Raw genomic sequence first — 16,976 nt, forward strand, 5'->3', positions numbered from 1 at the left:
GTGACTGGTTCCTTTATAATGGTACTTCCTGTCCTGCACAGTCACCTAATCTTCCTCAGAGTGCCTCAGCCCTCTTCCTGTGATTTATATTTAGTAGATTACACACTGTATACTGTCACTCGCCCCTTAATATAGATCCATTGCAACGTTACTGGCAGCCTCCATGTCGATTCACCTCCTTCCACCACCTTCTTTGCCGTCCTTCCTGTTAGTTCACTCCATAACATTCCAATTTACTTAGCAATCTTAAATGCGCATTCTCCACCCCTTAAATATATTCTAAATACTCTCACTTTTACCCGTGGGTGCAAAATAAGGTGCATAAATGCACTTAACCCTCATTCAGCAAGGAACCCCCCATTCTGTCCAGCTCCTCCCATCAAATGATGAACATTTGTACCCACCCCATAGACACCCCCATCTTGATTCTCACACCAGTGCACTTTTCATTAGAATTACTGTATCTCCACAAAAATTGCCCTAAGGCATCACGAAACGTCATTGAGCGACTAGGCCTGCATTTTTTTACCATTCATAGTTAACATAAGTTGCACAGTTCTTTGCATCTAATTTAATTCTATTTTTCCCCAGTTCTTTGTTAATTTTTAATCTTATCTATTAGATACATAAAATAAGAATTTTGTGGATTATACTAACCAACAAATAAAACAGAGGAAAATCTTATACAACTAATTTCTTGTTTTTTTTATTATTTTAATATGTTAATTGTTCTATAAGAATTGTTTGTCACAACAACCGCTTCTTATATTAGAGCCTTCCGATAACAGATTGCTCGCAGCCCGGGGAACTAGCCCCTTGATAAGACTCAATGAGATTAGTATGGAGGATTTATTCAAGTTTTCAATAAGTTTACACTCCTGGGGAATCAATGTTCCTTTTAATGTGAATTTTATCTTACATAATTAGAGCTTCAATTTAGAGACATTATTGTCACTCATATTTTCTCTAAGTAATTAGAAAATCAATTAATTTTAAGGTCCGTTGTTGTAAGAGTTTCTTTCAAGATTCGTAACGGAATTAACTGTGAAGCTGTACAAACAGCAACAGCATAATGCAGAAAATGAACTAGTCTATCGATTAACGACCAGGGCACAAGGAAATTGGGTTTCCTGCTTGACACCTATCCACACCAAGTGGCAGAAGCAGAACATAGCATTGCAGGGCCCTGTCGCAAAATTTTGGGGGAGCGTCCTGCTGAATCCACCGCTCTGTTCTTCTGAAGACCAGAGTGGGGACCTCGGGTAAGTGAACTGGCAAGGCTTGGCCCCCCTCAACTCTAAGCCCTGGTAGCGGCTGCACATCCGCATTGTTGGCAGTTCAACCACTGTCAAGTGCTGCTTTTTGCACTTCAATGGGCAGACAGCTCCCTCTTGAAAAATATATGATTGCATTACCTCTGAACAGAGGTTAAGTGGCAAGTGCAGGAGGCCTGGCACAGCAAATCGAGTCATTTTGGCCTCATCACCGAGGTGGAATGCCGCAAACGCATTATCATGCCACTGGGCCAAAATGATATGAATCCTGTCATTAAAGGCTATGTTCCGCCTACTTCAGTAGGATGTGGATGGCCTGCTCTCCAGGAGGTCTCAGAGAACTTTCTGAAATTAGGGATTATCAACATTCCGAGAGAGTAGTCAAGTATGCCGCCAAGGTGAATACCACACATTTAGACTTTTCTACCAAGAAAGTTGCCATGGTTTAATTTATTCCCTTTGTTTTGCTGCCCTCAAACGTGCTGCCTGGAGAGAGCCGCCTCCCAGGCCCACCCCTGATCACATGACTTGTCTAGCGGATGGGGTGGGGCTTAAGGCTGTGTGCCTACAGGCTCCGATAATGCCAGTTGAGCCCGCCATTATATCTAGGACCACGTTTTTTCTTGGTAACGTGCCATAGTTTCATACCTATATTTTAAACTGTGAGCATTTTTTAAAGACTTTTTCAATAGTAAAGCAGTTTGTCTAGAGAGTTTACATGAATGTTGGGGATCCCAGATAGGTTTCTAGTCTTGGCCATCATTTCAGTACAACAAGTTTAACAGATCTGTTTAACACAAGATTTCTAGTGGTTGAAGAATCTTTATTTCTATGAATAAAACCAGGGTATTAAACTAGTCAATAGGAACACAAGGGTGTACAAGCAGCCTTTGTGCTCAGAATTGGCTTTTGCGTTACCTGTAGGTGTTATACACACAATGCAAAATATGTTTTGTTCTTAATATTTTTTTTATTCCCTCTCTGAATACTTAAGACTTGTCTACACTTCCTAATCCTACACAAATGAGTCCCACCGGGATAAAGAAATCCCACCGGCTGCTCACAGTGCATAGCTTGCGGGGCTCTGATAATCCTTTAAATACCTGCACTTATTACACCTGGTTGTTCTGTATCCAGTGGAGAAAAGAACACGTTCAACTCTGTGTTGTTGACATTAATTAATAAAAAATGTTACATTCATATTAATTCTTTTAAAGTCACCATAAATTAACATTTTTTTTTAACTCACTGCTGTCTGTTTATTATGATGGCATTTACATTTTTATTATAATGCTCAAGGTACTTTTTGCTATAAGGCAGGATGAGCACCTCACCTCCGGCAGCAAAACAAAAGGGGCGGCATGTACATGTCTATGGGTGCCCTCCCCGTACCGTTATTTTGTTCCTCACTAATAAATGTGTTACTATATCCAGGGCCAGTGGCAGGGAGGAAGTTATGGTTTTAAAGAGCCATAGATTGTAAGCTTGCGAGCAGGGTTCTCTTACCTCTCTGTCTGTATGTATTACCCAGTATTGTTTTATTAATGTTTGTTCCCAATTGTAAAGCGCTACGGAATTTGCTGGCGCTATATAAATAAATGATGATGATGATGATGAAAGTTCACAAAATATACTTAAGTTGTATTATTGTATCAATGATTACGAGGTCATCTGTTCTTCAGAACTTAAATTTGTAATGTGACATGATCTTGGCTTTAAACTTTTTTTCTTTCCAAATGATCTATTTGTGCAACTATAAATACATTGTATTGAAAGTATTTAAATATGTCATTTCTGTACAGCAGATGCTCATCTTATTATAGAAAGTCGACATTCCCCACACTATGGAAACCAAACAGTTTGACATATATAACTCTGCACAACATGTATCACTGAGTTCTGTCGGAATGTTCAATGTTAAAGGAAGATTTCCAGATCAACTATTTAGGACCCCCCTCCCCAATGGTAAATCCTTTTTATTTGTACTCAACTCTGTGGCAATAACTGATCCAGCTGTGTGCACGTACTGGATACCACTCATCTCCCAAACCCATGGAGGAGCTGGCAGAGTAATTTGGGGTCCCCTTACCAGGATAAAATGGAATATGCCAGTTTGACGATGGGAATATAAACTCCAGTGACTCCATAGATGAAGTGCAGGCTACCCGACGACAAGTTGGCATCATTGAGGGCATCAGTATACAGGGCACCTACTGTATGTCACAGATACGCTTCCAATAGATGGTGGTAGAAATATGGGGCAAAGGTTCCAAAATAGGAGAGTATGTTTTTATTGCAACAATACGAGCATGGTTATGGCCAATTAATAACTTGTCCTCATCATTACCCAAAGTCTTTAACCTACTGAGGAATTTGGTGTTAGTGAGTTTGAAGGGAAATATCTACTTTTATGCAAAACATGTGTCAGGGTTAGATAAAAAAAATAGCTTATGTCCTATCTTGTGTCTAGACAGAGAGGATTCATGTATTCGTGCCAAAGGACGATGAACATAGTAACAAGTGCCCAGGGTCGTATTGGCAGATGGTTTGCGGGAAATAAAATTATGGGGGCTTGGTCAGTGCCATGTCTCCCAACTGTCCTGTCTAAGTCTGGAGGTATGCCCGCAAAGTCACCTAGATTAAAACCACTAAATGAGTCAAGGACTGAGACAGCGGTGAAAAAGGAAGATGCTTTTTGGGTGGTATATTTTTAGGGATGTGCACCGGCGACTTTTGAGGTCTCGTGTTTTGTGTTTTGGATCCGGATTTTCTCGATGTTTTGGGTTCGGATTTGTTTTGAAAAACACCTGCCGAAACGTTTTGGTTCGGATTTAAGGTTTTGGATTCAGATTTTTTTTGAAAAAAAACTAAAAAGTGTAAAAATCAAGTTTTTGGGCTTATTTTCACTCCTACGCTATTATTAACCTCAATAACATCCAATAACAATAATCTCCACTAATTTAAAGGCTATTCTGAACACCTAACACCTCACAATAATTTTTTTTTTTTAGTACAAAACGTTGCAACGAGGTATCTTTCTGGACTGCGTAGAGGAGTGTTCCCCACAATACAACTAAAAACCCCTCAACTGGTCTGAATTACACCCAAAAATAGTATCTGGACTGCGTAGAGGACTGGCCACTGGCCACCACAATATAATATATAGAAAACCTTCAACAGGTCTGAATTACACCCAAAAATAGTATCTGGACTGCGTAGAGGACTGGCCACTGGCCACTACAATATAATATATAGAAAACCTTCAACAGGTCCGCATTACACCCAAAAATAGTATCTGGACTGCGTAGAGGACTGACCACTGGCCACCACAATATAATATATAGAAAACCTTCAACAGGTCAGAATTACACCCAAAAGTAGTATCTGGACTGCGTAGAGTAGTGGGCACTGGGCACCACATTAAAATATATAAAAAACCTTCAACAGGTCTGCATTACACTGCACATATGGCTGCTCCTCCATCCTCTCCATCATATACATGTTGGAGTTTCAGCGTGTGAAAACCTCTTGTTTTTGATAATGTCAGTGCATTTTGAATATTTTTTCAATTTGCCCCACAACACTGAATGTACTTTATCTATGATACACATCTATCTATATTGACTGCGTAGTGTGGTGGCCCCGGTACACAATTTGGTACCGAGGCCACAATATAATTAAAAAACCCTCCACGGGTCAGAATTCCACCAAAAAAGGGTATGGACTGCGTAGTGTGGTGTGCCCGGAACACAATTTTTTACAGCGCCAACAATATAATTAAAAAATTGGGCATCAACTGTCACCGTTGTTTAATATCTGATACACCTAAATATGGACTGCACAGTGGAGTGGCCCCAGTAGTAAATTTGGTGCCGGGGCCACAATACCTCCTCCAACTTCCAAGTGTAGTGTTTATAAAGACAGACAGCGTCGAAGTGTTATTAGTTGACTTTCTTAACCCTAAAATTGTTCCTGTTGCAAATATTCGTGCAATGGAGAGTTACTTTTTCATTGAAAGACTCAAGCTTTCAAGTGTAGTGTTTATAAAATATAAACAACAATACAGTAGTTCTAGAGCACGTCAATCCCTCTTGTTTTAAATTATGACAGGGCATTTTACTTTTGGTTTAATTTCCTGAATTTGTTTAAATTTGGTTTTACTTTTTGAACATGGCAAACGACTGTTGATTGGTCATATTATGCAAAAAAAAAAGTTCCAAGATGGAATTGTCCTTGGGCCCTCCCACCCACCCTTATGTTGTTGAAATAGGACATGCACACTTTAACAAACCAATCATTTCAGCGACAGGGCCTACCAAACAACTGTGGCTGAAATGATTGGTTTGTTTGGGCCCCCACACCAATAAAATAATTCATCTCTCCCTGTACAAACTAAACAGGCTCTACTGAGGAAAGATGTCGTCCTCATCCTCAACCTCTGATTCCGTTCCCCCTACAGTATGTACTTCCTCCTCCTCATACATTATCAATTCGTCCCCGCTGGACTCCACAAACACAGGTCCCTCTGTACTGTCTGGAGGGCAGTGCTGTACTTCATTGAGGAATTGATTATTCATTTTTATAAACATCATTTTTTCAACGTTGTGAGGAAGCAACCTCCTTCGCCACTCACTGACCAGGTTCCCAGCTGCACTAAAAACTCTTTCCGAGTACACACTGGAGGGGGGACAACGCAGTTAAAAAATAGAGGCAGTTTGTACAGGGGCTTCCAAACTGCCTTTTGGAGTTCTACCATGTCACTACCTCTAGTTAATTTAGATAGCAAGGCTTGTAAATATAAATACTTTGAAGATAAAAAAAGCAGGCTGAACAGACTGTGGAGCTAGAAAGTGTAATTAAATGGACCACGTTACTTTGGTGGCTATCTATGCCCCCCCGCCCTTAAATATAAATAAAGCAGCCTGCATAGACTGTACAACTAGAAATTCAAATATACAAAGAAATGGACAAAGGCAGTTTGGTATCTGTCTGCATCAGATCCCCTCTCCACTAGGAGTAAAACAGAAAACTATTCAGCCGTTATATAATCTAGAATATAAATAGAAATTGAGAAAGGCAATTTGGTATCTGTCTGCATCATAATCATCAACATCCTCCTCAGCGCCAGCTACATCAATATCCTCCTCCCGGTGTACAACATTCACACCTTTATTAGCCAAATCTGTAACTGGACTGTGGGTGATCCTTCCAGCATATGTAGAGGGCGTGCTGCAAATGCTGGATGGAGTCACCTCTTCCCGTACAGTGATGGGAAGGTCAGGGTTCACAACCAACAACACCCTTGGACTCGCCTTGGGGATTTGTGATGTCATCTGTTTAGAAGGCAGAGTTCTTTGCTGTTTTGTTGTTGTTGCTGACAGCATAACTCTCTTGATTTTTTTTGTAGGGGGGGGGAGGAGGAGGGCTTGGATCCTTGGGTGAAGCTGGACCACTAGTCATGAACACGGGCCAGGGCCTAAGCCGTTCCTTGCCACTACGTGTCGTAAATGGCATATTGCCAACTTTACGTTTCTCCTCAGCTGATTTTAAGTTTCTCTTTTTGCTATTTCTTGAGAACTTGGGCTTTTTGGATTTTACATGCCCTGTACTAGGAGATTGGGCATCGGGCTTGCCAGACGACGTTGATGGCATTTCATCGTCTATGTCATGACTAGTGGCAGCAGCTTCAGCATTAGGAGGAACTTTTTTTTTTTCAAAACTTGGGAATAATGGGGAAATAACTATGCCCTTAGAAGCACAGAGCACAGGACACAGCACCACTGAACTGAACAGGACACAGCACAGGACCCAGCAGCACTACTGAACTCAGCAGGACAGAGCACAGGACACAGCACCACTGGACTGATACTGCAGAATGTGTGAACTTTGTAATATTGCAGTACCACTGGACTTTTACTGCTGAATGTGTGAACTTGGTAATATTGCAGTACCAATGTGCTTATACTGCTGGATTGGTTTTGCAAATTTGGTTATAATTATTTTTTTTTAAAAAATTTTATTTTTATTTTTTTTATAACTTTTTTTTTATTTTTTAAAAACTTGGGAATAATGGGGAAATAACTATGCCCTTAGAAGCACAGAGCACAGGACACAGCACTCCTGGACTGAACAGGACACAGCACAGGACCCAGCAGCACTACTGAACTCAGCAGGACAGAGCACAGGACACAGCACCACTGGACTGATACTGCAGAATGTGTGAACTCTGTAATATTGCAGTACCACTGGACTTTTACTGCTGAATGTGTGAACTTGGTAATATTGCAGTACCAATGGGCTTATACTGCTGGATTGGTTTTGCAAATTTGGTTATAATTATTTTTTTTTAAAATTTTTTATTTTTATTTTTTTTATAACTTTTTTCTTATTTTTTAAAAACTTGGGAATAATGGGGAAATAACTATGCCCTTAGAAGCACAGAGCACAGGACACAGCACTCCTGGACTGAACAGGACACAGCACAGGACCCAGCAGCACTACTGAACTCAGCAGGACAGAGCACAGGACACAGCACCACTGGACTGATACTGCAGAATGTGTGAACTTTGTAATATTGCAGTACCACTGGACTTTTACTGCTGAATGTGTGAACTTGGTAATATTGCAGTACCAATGGGCTTATACTGCTGGATTGGTTTTGCAAATTTGGTTATAATTATTTTTTTAAAAAAATTTTTATTTTTATTTTTTTTATAACTTTTTTTTTTTTTTTTAAAAACTTGGGAATAATGGGGAAATAACTATGCCCTTAGAAGCACAGAGCACAGGACACAGCACTCCTGGACTGAACAGGACACAGCACAGGACCCAGCAGCACTACGGAACTCAGCAGGACAGAGCACAGGACACAGCACCACTGGACTGATACTGCAGAATGTGTGAACTTTGTAATATTGCAGTACCACTGGACTTTTACTGCTGAATGTGTGAACTTGGTAATATTGCAGTACCAATGGGCTTATACTGCTGGATTGGTTTTGCAAATTTGGTTATAATTATTTTTTTAAAAAAAAAATTATTTTTATTTTTTTTATAACTTTTTTTTTATTTTTTAAAAACTTGGGAATAATGGGGAAATAACTATGCCCTTAGAAGCACAGAGCACAGGACACAGCACTCCTGGACTGAACAGGACACAGCACAGGACCCAGCAGCACTACGGAACTCAGCAGGACAGAGCACAGGACACAGCACCACTGGACTGATACTGCAGAATGTGTGAACTTTGTAATATTGCAGTACCACTGGACTTTTACTGCTGAATGTGTGAACTTGGTAATATTGCAGTACCAATGGGCTTATACTGCAGGATTGGTTGTGCAAATTTTGTGGTAATTAAAAAAAAATGTAATTAGTTTTTGGCATTTTTTTAAATAACTTTTTTTTATTTTTTTAAACACAGGGGAATATTGGGGAAATAACTATGCCCTTAGAAGCACAGAGCACAGGACACAGCACCACTGGACTGAACAGGACACAGCACAGGACCCAGCAGCACCACTGACCTCAGAAGGACAGAGCACAGGACACAGCACCACTGGACTGAGCACAGCACAGCACAGCACTGAACTGAACAGCACGAGATATAGCAGGACAGAGGACCACCTAACACACCCTCCCTCTACCCTGATCAATGCCCGAGTGAAGATGGCGGCGACTAGCGGGGAATTTATAGGATCCGAGTATCGCGAGATCCGACAGCGGGATTATGAGTCAGAGCCTCAGTTTCAGATTTGAATTTGGCGCCAATACCCGGATCTGTCTCGGATCGGCAACGTTCGGGTGGGCTCGGATTTCATAAATCCGAGTGCGCTCATCTCTATATATTTTATACCCCCTCTAGACTAATTAACATCTCGTTGGATTTAAAATTCCAGATCCAGATCTACAGACAAAAAGATTATTTTACTATTAGATGCTAACATCACTGACTGGTGGGCTGGTCCTCATCTAACATCACTGACAGGTGGGCTGGTCCTCATCTAACATCACCTGAATACAATTCACACAGGATCACACATTATTAAGAATTATAAAGCTAAGAAACTGTTTAGATTATTAACATTGTAAAAGAATATTTCTCTTCAAGTATAATGTATGAAACAATACAGACAGTTAAGAAGAGCGCAAATCTCCTATAGCAAGTAAATCCTACCACCACAGATTTATCAATCTATATATAGCAATGTAATTAATGTAAAATACATGCAACAGATATATACACAATAATAAGACATAATTAAAAACACTTAAAAACCAATAAAAATGTATTCCAATTAGGAACCCGATGTGCTATTCAATAGTATTTTTGGATCTACACTGCACCAGTAGAACATAGATATCTTGTAAATTGTAATAATCCTTGAAATAAATATATCACGTTCAGGATTCGAACTATCAACCTTTAGGTCTCTAAATCTTTCACTAATCCGCTACGTTGTTATGAAATGAAATGCTGATCAAATGGATTGAGAGGAGTATTCCAAACTAATGATGTTAACAATGGGATCCACTTGGCAATTCCACTCTAAACGGGAACTAAAGTTAGTAAAGCTGAACTCAGCTGCTCCGTGATTTAAGGAGAGATATGTACATAGAACTGGGCACAGCTGTGTTGGCGGTTGTGCTCTCCATCGGCTACAGACATTTTCGTTCATTCTTGATAATTTGCAAACAGTCTCCAAAGTACAACAGTATATTTACTCACAGTAGATTTAAGTTCCCAAGTGGAAAAAAGATAAACTTCTTCAGATGTTGGTGTTTCTACTCATCTAAAATGCACATTAGTCCTAATGGTAGACAATCTTATGCATTTCTTCACAAAACCTGTCATTTCATCTTGATGAAATCAGTGTTTGAGGAGAAACACCAACATCTGAAGGAGTGAATCCGGTACTTTTTCTTTTTTCCACTTGGGAACAGATATCTACTGTGAGTAAATATACTGTTGTACTTTGGAGACTGTGTGCAAATTATCAAGAGTGAACGGATGTGTCTGTAGCCGACGGAGAGCACAACTGCCAACATAGCTGTGTCAAGCTCTATATACAGTCATGGCTAAAAGTTTTGAGAATGACACAAGTATTGCTTTTCAGAAAGTCTGCTTCCTTAGTTTTTATGAAGGCAATTTGCATACACTCCAGAATGACATGAAGAGTGATCAGATGAATTGCAATTAATTTCAAAGTCCCTCTTTGTCATGACAATAAACTCGATCCCAAAAACAACATTTCTACTGCATTTCAGCCCTGCCACAAAAGAACCAATTGACATCAGGTCAGTGATTCTCTCATTAACACAGGTGAGAGTGTTGACGAGGACAAGACTGGACATCACTCTGTCATGCTGATTGAGTTAGAATAACAGACTAGAAGCTTTAAAAGGAGGGTGGTGCTTGAAATCATTGTTCTTCCTCTTTTAATCATGGTTACCTGCAAGGAAACATGTGCTGTCATCATTGCTTTGCACAAAAAGGGCTTCACAGGCAAGATTATTGCTGCTAGTAAGATTGCACCTAAATCAACCATTTATCAGATCATCAAGAACTTCACGGAGAGAGGTTCAATATTTGGGAAGAAGGCTTCAGGTCGCCCAAGTACGTCCATCAAGTGCCAGGACTGTCTTCTAAAGTTGATTCAGCTGCGGGACTGGGGCACCACCAGTGCAGAGCTTGCTCAGGAATGGCAGCAGGCAGGTGTGAGTGCATCTGCACGCACAGTGAGAAGAGGGCTTTTGGAGGATGACCTGATGTCAAGAAGGCCAGAAAAGAAGCCACTTCTCTCCAGGAAAAACATCAGGGACAGATTGATTATTCTTGAAAAGATACAGGGATTGGACAGCTGAGGACTCTCTGATGAATCCCCTTTCAAATTGTTTGGGGCATCTGTAAAAACGCTTGTCCAGAGAAGGAAAGGTGAGCGCTACCATCAGTCCTGTGTCATGCCAACAGTAAAGCATCCTGAGACCATTCAGGTTTGGGGTTGCTTCTTTAGCCAAGGGAGTTGGCTCACTCACAATTTTGCCTAAGAGCACAGCCATGAATAAAGAATGGTACCAAAACATCCTTCAAGATCAACTTCTCCCAACCATCCAAGAACAGTTTGGTGATGAACAATGTCTTTTCCAGCATGATGGAGCACCTTGCCATAAGGCAAAAGTGATAACTAAGTGGTTCGGGGATCAAAACATCTAAATTTTGAGTCCATGGCTAGGAAACTTCACAGGCCTTAATCCCATTGAGAACTTGTGGTCAATCCTCAAGAGGCGGATGGACAAACAAAAACCCACAAATTCTGACAAATTCCAAGCATTGACTAGGCAAGAATGGGCGGCCATCAGTCAGTATGTGGCCCAGAAATTGATTGACAGCATGCCAGGGCGAATTGCAGAGGTCTTCAAAAAGAAGGGTCAACACTGCAAATATTGACTCTTTGTATAAACTTGTATTGTAATTGTCAATAAAAACCTTTGCCACTTATGAAATGCTTGTAATTTTACTTCAGTATACCATAGCAACATCTGACAAAAAGGTCTAAATACACTGAAGCAGCAAACTTTGTGAAATCAAATACTGGTGTCATTCTCAAATCCTTTGGCCATAACTGTACATACCTCTCCTTAAGTCACGGAGCAGCTGAATTTAGCTTTACTAACTTTAGTTCCTGTTTAAAGTGGAATCACAAAGTGGATTCCATTGTTAGCATTGTTAGTTTGGAATAGTCCTCTCAATTCTTTCAATCACCATTTGATTGCATAACAACATAGTGGTTTAGTGAATGGTTTAGAGACCTAAAGGTTGATAGTTCGAATCCTGAACGTGAAATATTTATTTCAAGGATTGTTACTTACAAGATGACTATGTTCTACTAGTGCACTGTAGATCCAATGATACTATTGAATAGCACAACTGGTTCCTAATTGGAATAAATTGGACTTTTTTTTATTGTTTTTTAAGTATTTTTAATTATTTTTTATTATTGTGTATATATCTTTTGCATGTATTTTACATTGATTAAATTGCTATATGTGGATTGTTAAATCTGTGGTGGTATGATTTACTTGCTATAGGAGATTTTGCGCTGTTCTTAACTGTCTATATTGTTCCAATTTCTTTAGGGATTGTCACACGACAAAATTGCAGAAAAGCTGCAGTCACCAGTACCAAGTTTTTTCTAAAGTGCCTTTTTTTAATAATTTATTTTGTTTTGAGAATTCATCTGATTTATTAACAATTTCGTATTGAAGTCTCGCAGAAGTGCCAATTTTTATTCTTTTTGAATAAATATATATTTCTTGGTTAACTATAATGTGTCTCTGGCCCCTGATCTAGTGCTTACGTGAATGCAAAAAGGGAGAACACAAGTAAAAGTACAATTGTTTTCACTGTTAAGCAGATTGGCCTTCTAATAATAACTGAATATTTTTGTTATTTTTGCTAAAAATACTTTCAAAAACAATTTTATGATTTTTTTCTTGAACTAAAGATGATCCCCACCACAAATAATAACCACAAAAACAACATATTTTCAGGTTTCACACTGCAATTTATCACTAATAGATGTCTGTACCGTCAAAAACATTTAAACCATTCCCCGGTACAGTACAGGTATGCAAAAATAAATGACATGTTCTACTGAATAGTAACTTCAGTTGATAGAATGTTGCCTACAACAGCCATCTGGAAGGTAAGTACACTCTATAAAGAAGAGAGGTACAGCAAACTTTTAGGATTTGCAGTATTTCTGTTTCATTACAAACAAAAGAATGTTTTATTTTATTTTCTTTCTTTTTCTTACACAGATCAAAAAAATAGAATGTAACAGATACTAATGTTTAATACACAATATTCCTTCCATTTCTCTACATCAAAACATGTTTATAAAGAAAACACCAGCTGAGAAGTATTGAGTGATTGTTTTTTAAAATCTTATGTACAACAAATCTATCACAAATATTTATCTTGCTTTAATAATAGAAGCCCTCACTTCTGGGTCAGTATAGGCGCTAGAACTCTGCGAGGCTCCAAGATTAGATGTGTCATATAAATGTGCTGAGGATATTTAAGATCACCCTGTAATAAACAAAGAGTGCTGACAGTACCCATTTGTGGACTATAGTGAATTCAAGGTACAAGCATTTGTCACTGTAATAGTCTGTGTGCACATTATAATTAGACTTGCACACAACATATTTGGCTTAAGAATAAAACATTTTTTAGACTTGGATACTTTCTGAATCGTCTTTAGTTTGAAAATACAGATATCTACTTTTTATGTCATTGATATACATAGAAAGCAGTCATTAAAGAGGAAATCAGACAGTCTATTATCCAGGTAGATTTGTTCATTTATTTGTTTATTTAAAAAAATGCGGAATGTTCTCCTTGATGTGGAAAATTGCATGTTGTTCTGTGGAATTTGGCATTTAGTGTTCCTTGTGGAATTCTCCATATCATTTCTGTTCTGCTCAGAATTCCCCTGTCATTTTTGTTTCACCTAGACTTGTCTCCTATTGTACTCCAACCACACCACAGTGCAGAATTAATTGACAACGTTGTCATCCAGATTATGGGTGGGGAAAATCAGGGGCAGACGACTGCACAGACCAATAACTTCATATAGATCCATGAAGTCACATCATCTATACTGCACGCAGATCCCAGTAATATGCCATCATTAGTAATGCCCAGTAACATGCCATCAGTAGTAATGCCCAGTAATATGCTATTAGTAGTTATGCCCAGTAAAATGCCATCACTAGTAATGCCCAGTAATATGCCATCAGTAGTAATGCCCAGTAATATGCCATCACTAGTAATGCCCAGTAATATGCCATTAGTAGTTATACCCAGTAATATGCCATCACTAGTAATTTCCATTAATATGCCATCACTAGTAATGCCCAGTAATATGCCATTAGTAGTTATACCCAGTAATATGCCATCACTAGTAATGCCCAGTAATATGCCATTAGTAGTTATACCCAGTAATATGCCATCACTAGTAATTTCCATTAATATGCCATCACTAGTAATGCCCAGTAATATGCCATCAGTAGTAATGCCCAGTAATATGCTATTAGTAGTTATGCCCAGTAATATGCCATTACTAGTAATGCCCAGTAATATGCCATCACTAGTAGTGCCCAGTAATATGCCATCACTAGTAATGCCCAGTAATATGCCATCACTAGTAGTGCCCAGTAATATGCCATCAGTAGTAATGCAGGTAAATCCCATAAACAGTAATCACTGAGCCTCACTGTAGTTGTGACATTTTACATGTGACTCTGCATCTGACGACCCCACATATCACTCCATGGTGTCATCTGGCTTCATTATAGATGGGTCCTATACACATGCTGTAATATGGGGCCAGCTGCCTGATACATTTACAGCTTCAGTGACACAGTTTTCAGTTAAAATAACGTCCTGCAGAACCAGTCATGGCTCATAGACTTGTCAGTGCAGACAAATGATGTATCTTTCCCCTATAGAGGTCTGAGAGGAAAACCCAGAACCAAATGACACCCGGTTCACTAACATCCCATTAATCTCTGTAAGCCGGGGTAGGTCTGTAAGCCGGGGTAGGTCTGTAGGCCGGGGTAGGTCTCTTTACTTAGGGTTGGTGTGAGAATTAAGTACAGCTGGCCCCTGCTCTGCAGTAAAAGGATCATAGACAGTAATAGTAACAATGACACCTTACTTTCATTTCTCTAATGAAATCAACTGCAGAGTCCATATGTATCATACTGTACATAGCATGTCAGATATACATTTGGATCAAACCTCCAATTTAGGCCAGTAAGTTGTAGGAATGTTATAGGACGACTAATCTTAAAACAAAAGTTATTTTCTATAAAATAGCTACTAATAATATTCACAAATATTTGTGTTAAGGTTCTAGGAGATTATCAGAACTAAATATATATCAGAGAAAGTTGTGATTATGGGGGAAGATATTTTTCTACACACAACAGACTTCCTGCCAGTGATCTAACTGAAGACTGCCTCTTCTCAGTCTGATATGGCTGATATCAGAGAACAATAGCATTCACTTGGCTGCACAGTAAACGTAAATGCAATGTGAATTATCACTACATCAGTCAAGGTATAGGAACTATTACATACTTGCCAACTCTCCCGGAATGTCCGGGAGACTCCCGGAATTCGGGTCGGCCTCACGGACTCCCGGGAGAGCTGGCAAATCTCCCACATCCCGCTACTGCCACCCCAAAATGACGCAATTTGCGGTGAATCGCGTCATTTTGACCCCGCCCCCGCGACAAAACTGCATTTTCGTCACAGGGGGTGGGGACAAAATGACACATTTGACCACGCCCCGCCCCCTCCCACCCTCCAGTCACGCCCCTCTCCCGGAAAGAGCTTTGAGAAAGAAGGCAAGTAAGAACTATTACATCATACTTGACTACTCTCCCAGACTCCCTCCTGGATCCAGCCCGATCTTTTTGCACAGTAAGCGGAGACATCATGATGCAAATCGCGTTGTCACGTTCCACCGCCCCCCACTTGTTCTTTGGGGCGGAGAGGTCCAGAAAAGTAATCAATTATGTTTTGCATACATTTGTCAATGCTTCTACAATACAAAGTGATACAAAATACAAACATGAGTGAAAATAAACAAAATAACTGATGATAATTAGAAGGTAAGATTTTGTTCTGAAACATCAATGATATTGCCATTTTTCTTAAAGAATGTCGTAATTACAAATATTACATCTGATTTATAACACTGCTATGCAGTCTATTTCATTGTGTATAATACAGGAGGCAATAAAATATCATATTGGTATATTTATGCATTGACAAAGTAATTTGCGGCTATTTATTTATTTTCAATCCATTCTGTCCAGCCATGTAAATGTTAGCGCTAATTTCTATCATTCAGCCAATAAAGCACGTTACCTGCAAATGCATAACATCCATTGCTCTTGTCTCCCCCTTGTGGATGATTCTAATACTTACCAAAAGGAGGCAGGTTTTGTGTTCTCGAATCATTGCGCAGCAGCCCAGGAAACCTGTAACCATGACTACACCTCCAGCAAAAAGCAGAATGTACGCTGATACCAGAAGAGTACTGTTTGCCAGGAAAGCAATGTAACTGCTTTTCTCCATTAAGGTCCATAGGCCTATTGCAATGACAGCAGCACCAGCGATCTGTGTAAGAGAAAATAAAGAGGTGAGATGATGGAGGGAAGTGGCATACAAACACAGGCCATATTCACTAAAGGCGTGTTCACACAGATGCGGCTCATGCAAACCTGAAAAACACACAAAACTGCCCTCACTGAGGTCACTAATTTCCTCCTCTTCGCTAAATCTAAAGGACACTGCTTCCTTCATATACTTCTCGACGTCTCTGCTGCCTTTGATACCGTTGACCACTCACTGCTTTTTCAAACTCTCATAGGTCTCTGTAATATTGTCCTCTCCTGGTTTTCCTCTTACCTCACAAACAGCTCCTGTTCAGCCTCTACACGTGACCCTACATCCCCCCCTCTTCCTTTACCTCTCGGAGTTCCCCAAAGTTCTGGTCTTGGACCCCTGCTTTCCTCCCTCTACACCTCCTGGCTTGGTGACCTCATCCGCTTCCTTGGGCTCTAGTACCACCTCTATGCTGATGATACCCAAATTTATCTTTCCTCTCATGACCTCTCCCCTTC

At 39.8% G+C, this 16,976-nt stretch overlaps 1 protein-coding gene across 1 annotated transcript in view; it reads right to left on the bottom strand.

Annotated features, from left to right (window-relative positions):
• LOC142150200 (tetraspanin-11-like) overlaps positions 1 to 16,464 on the bottom strand; it is a 33,197-nt gene extending 16,733 nt beyond the window's left edge. The window contains exon 1 of the mRNA XM_075205408.1: positions 16,279 to 16,464. Within this exon, the coding sequence (XP_075061509.1) occupies positions 16,279 to 16,428 (150 nt within the window). The 5' untranslated portion in view covers positions 16,429 to 16,464. The remainder of the gene's footprint in view (positions 1 to 16,278) is intronic.
• Positions 16,465 to 16,976: the final 512 nt, after the last annotated feature.

Source organism: Mixophyes fleayi, chromosome 4 (genome assembly GCF_038048845.1).
Source record: "Mixophyes fleayi isolate aMixFle1 chromosome 4, aMixFle1.hap1, whole genome shotgun sequence".
Lineage (NCBI taxonomy): Eukaryota > Metazoa > Chordata > Amphibia > Anura > Limnodynastidae > Mixophyes > Mixophyes fleayi.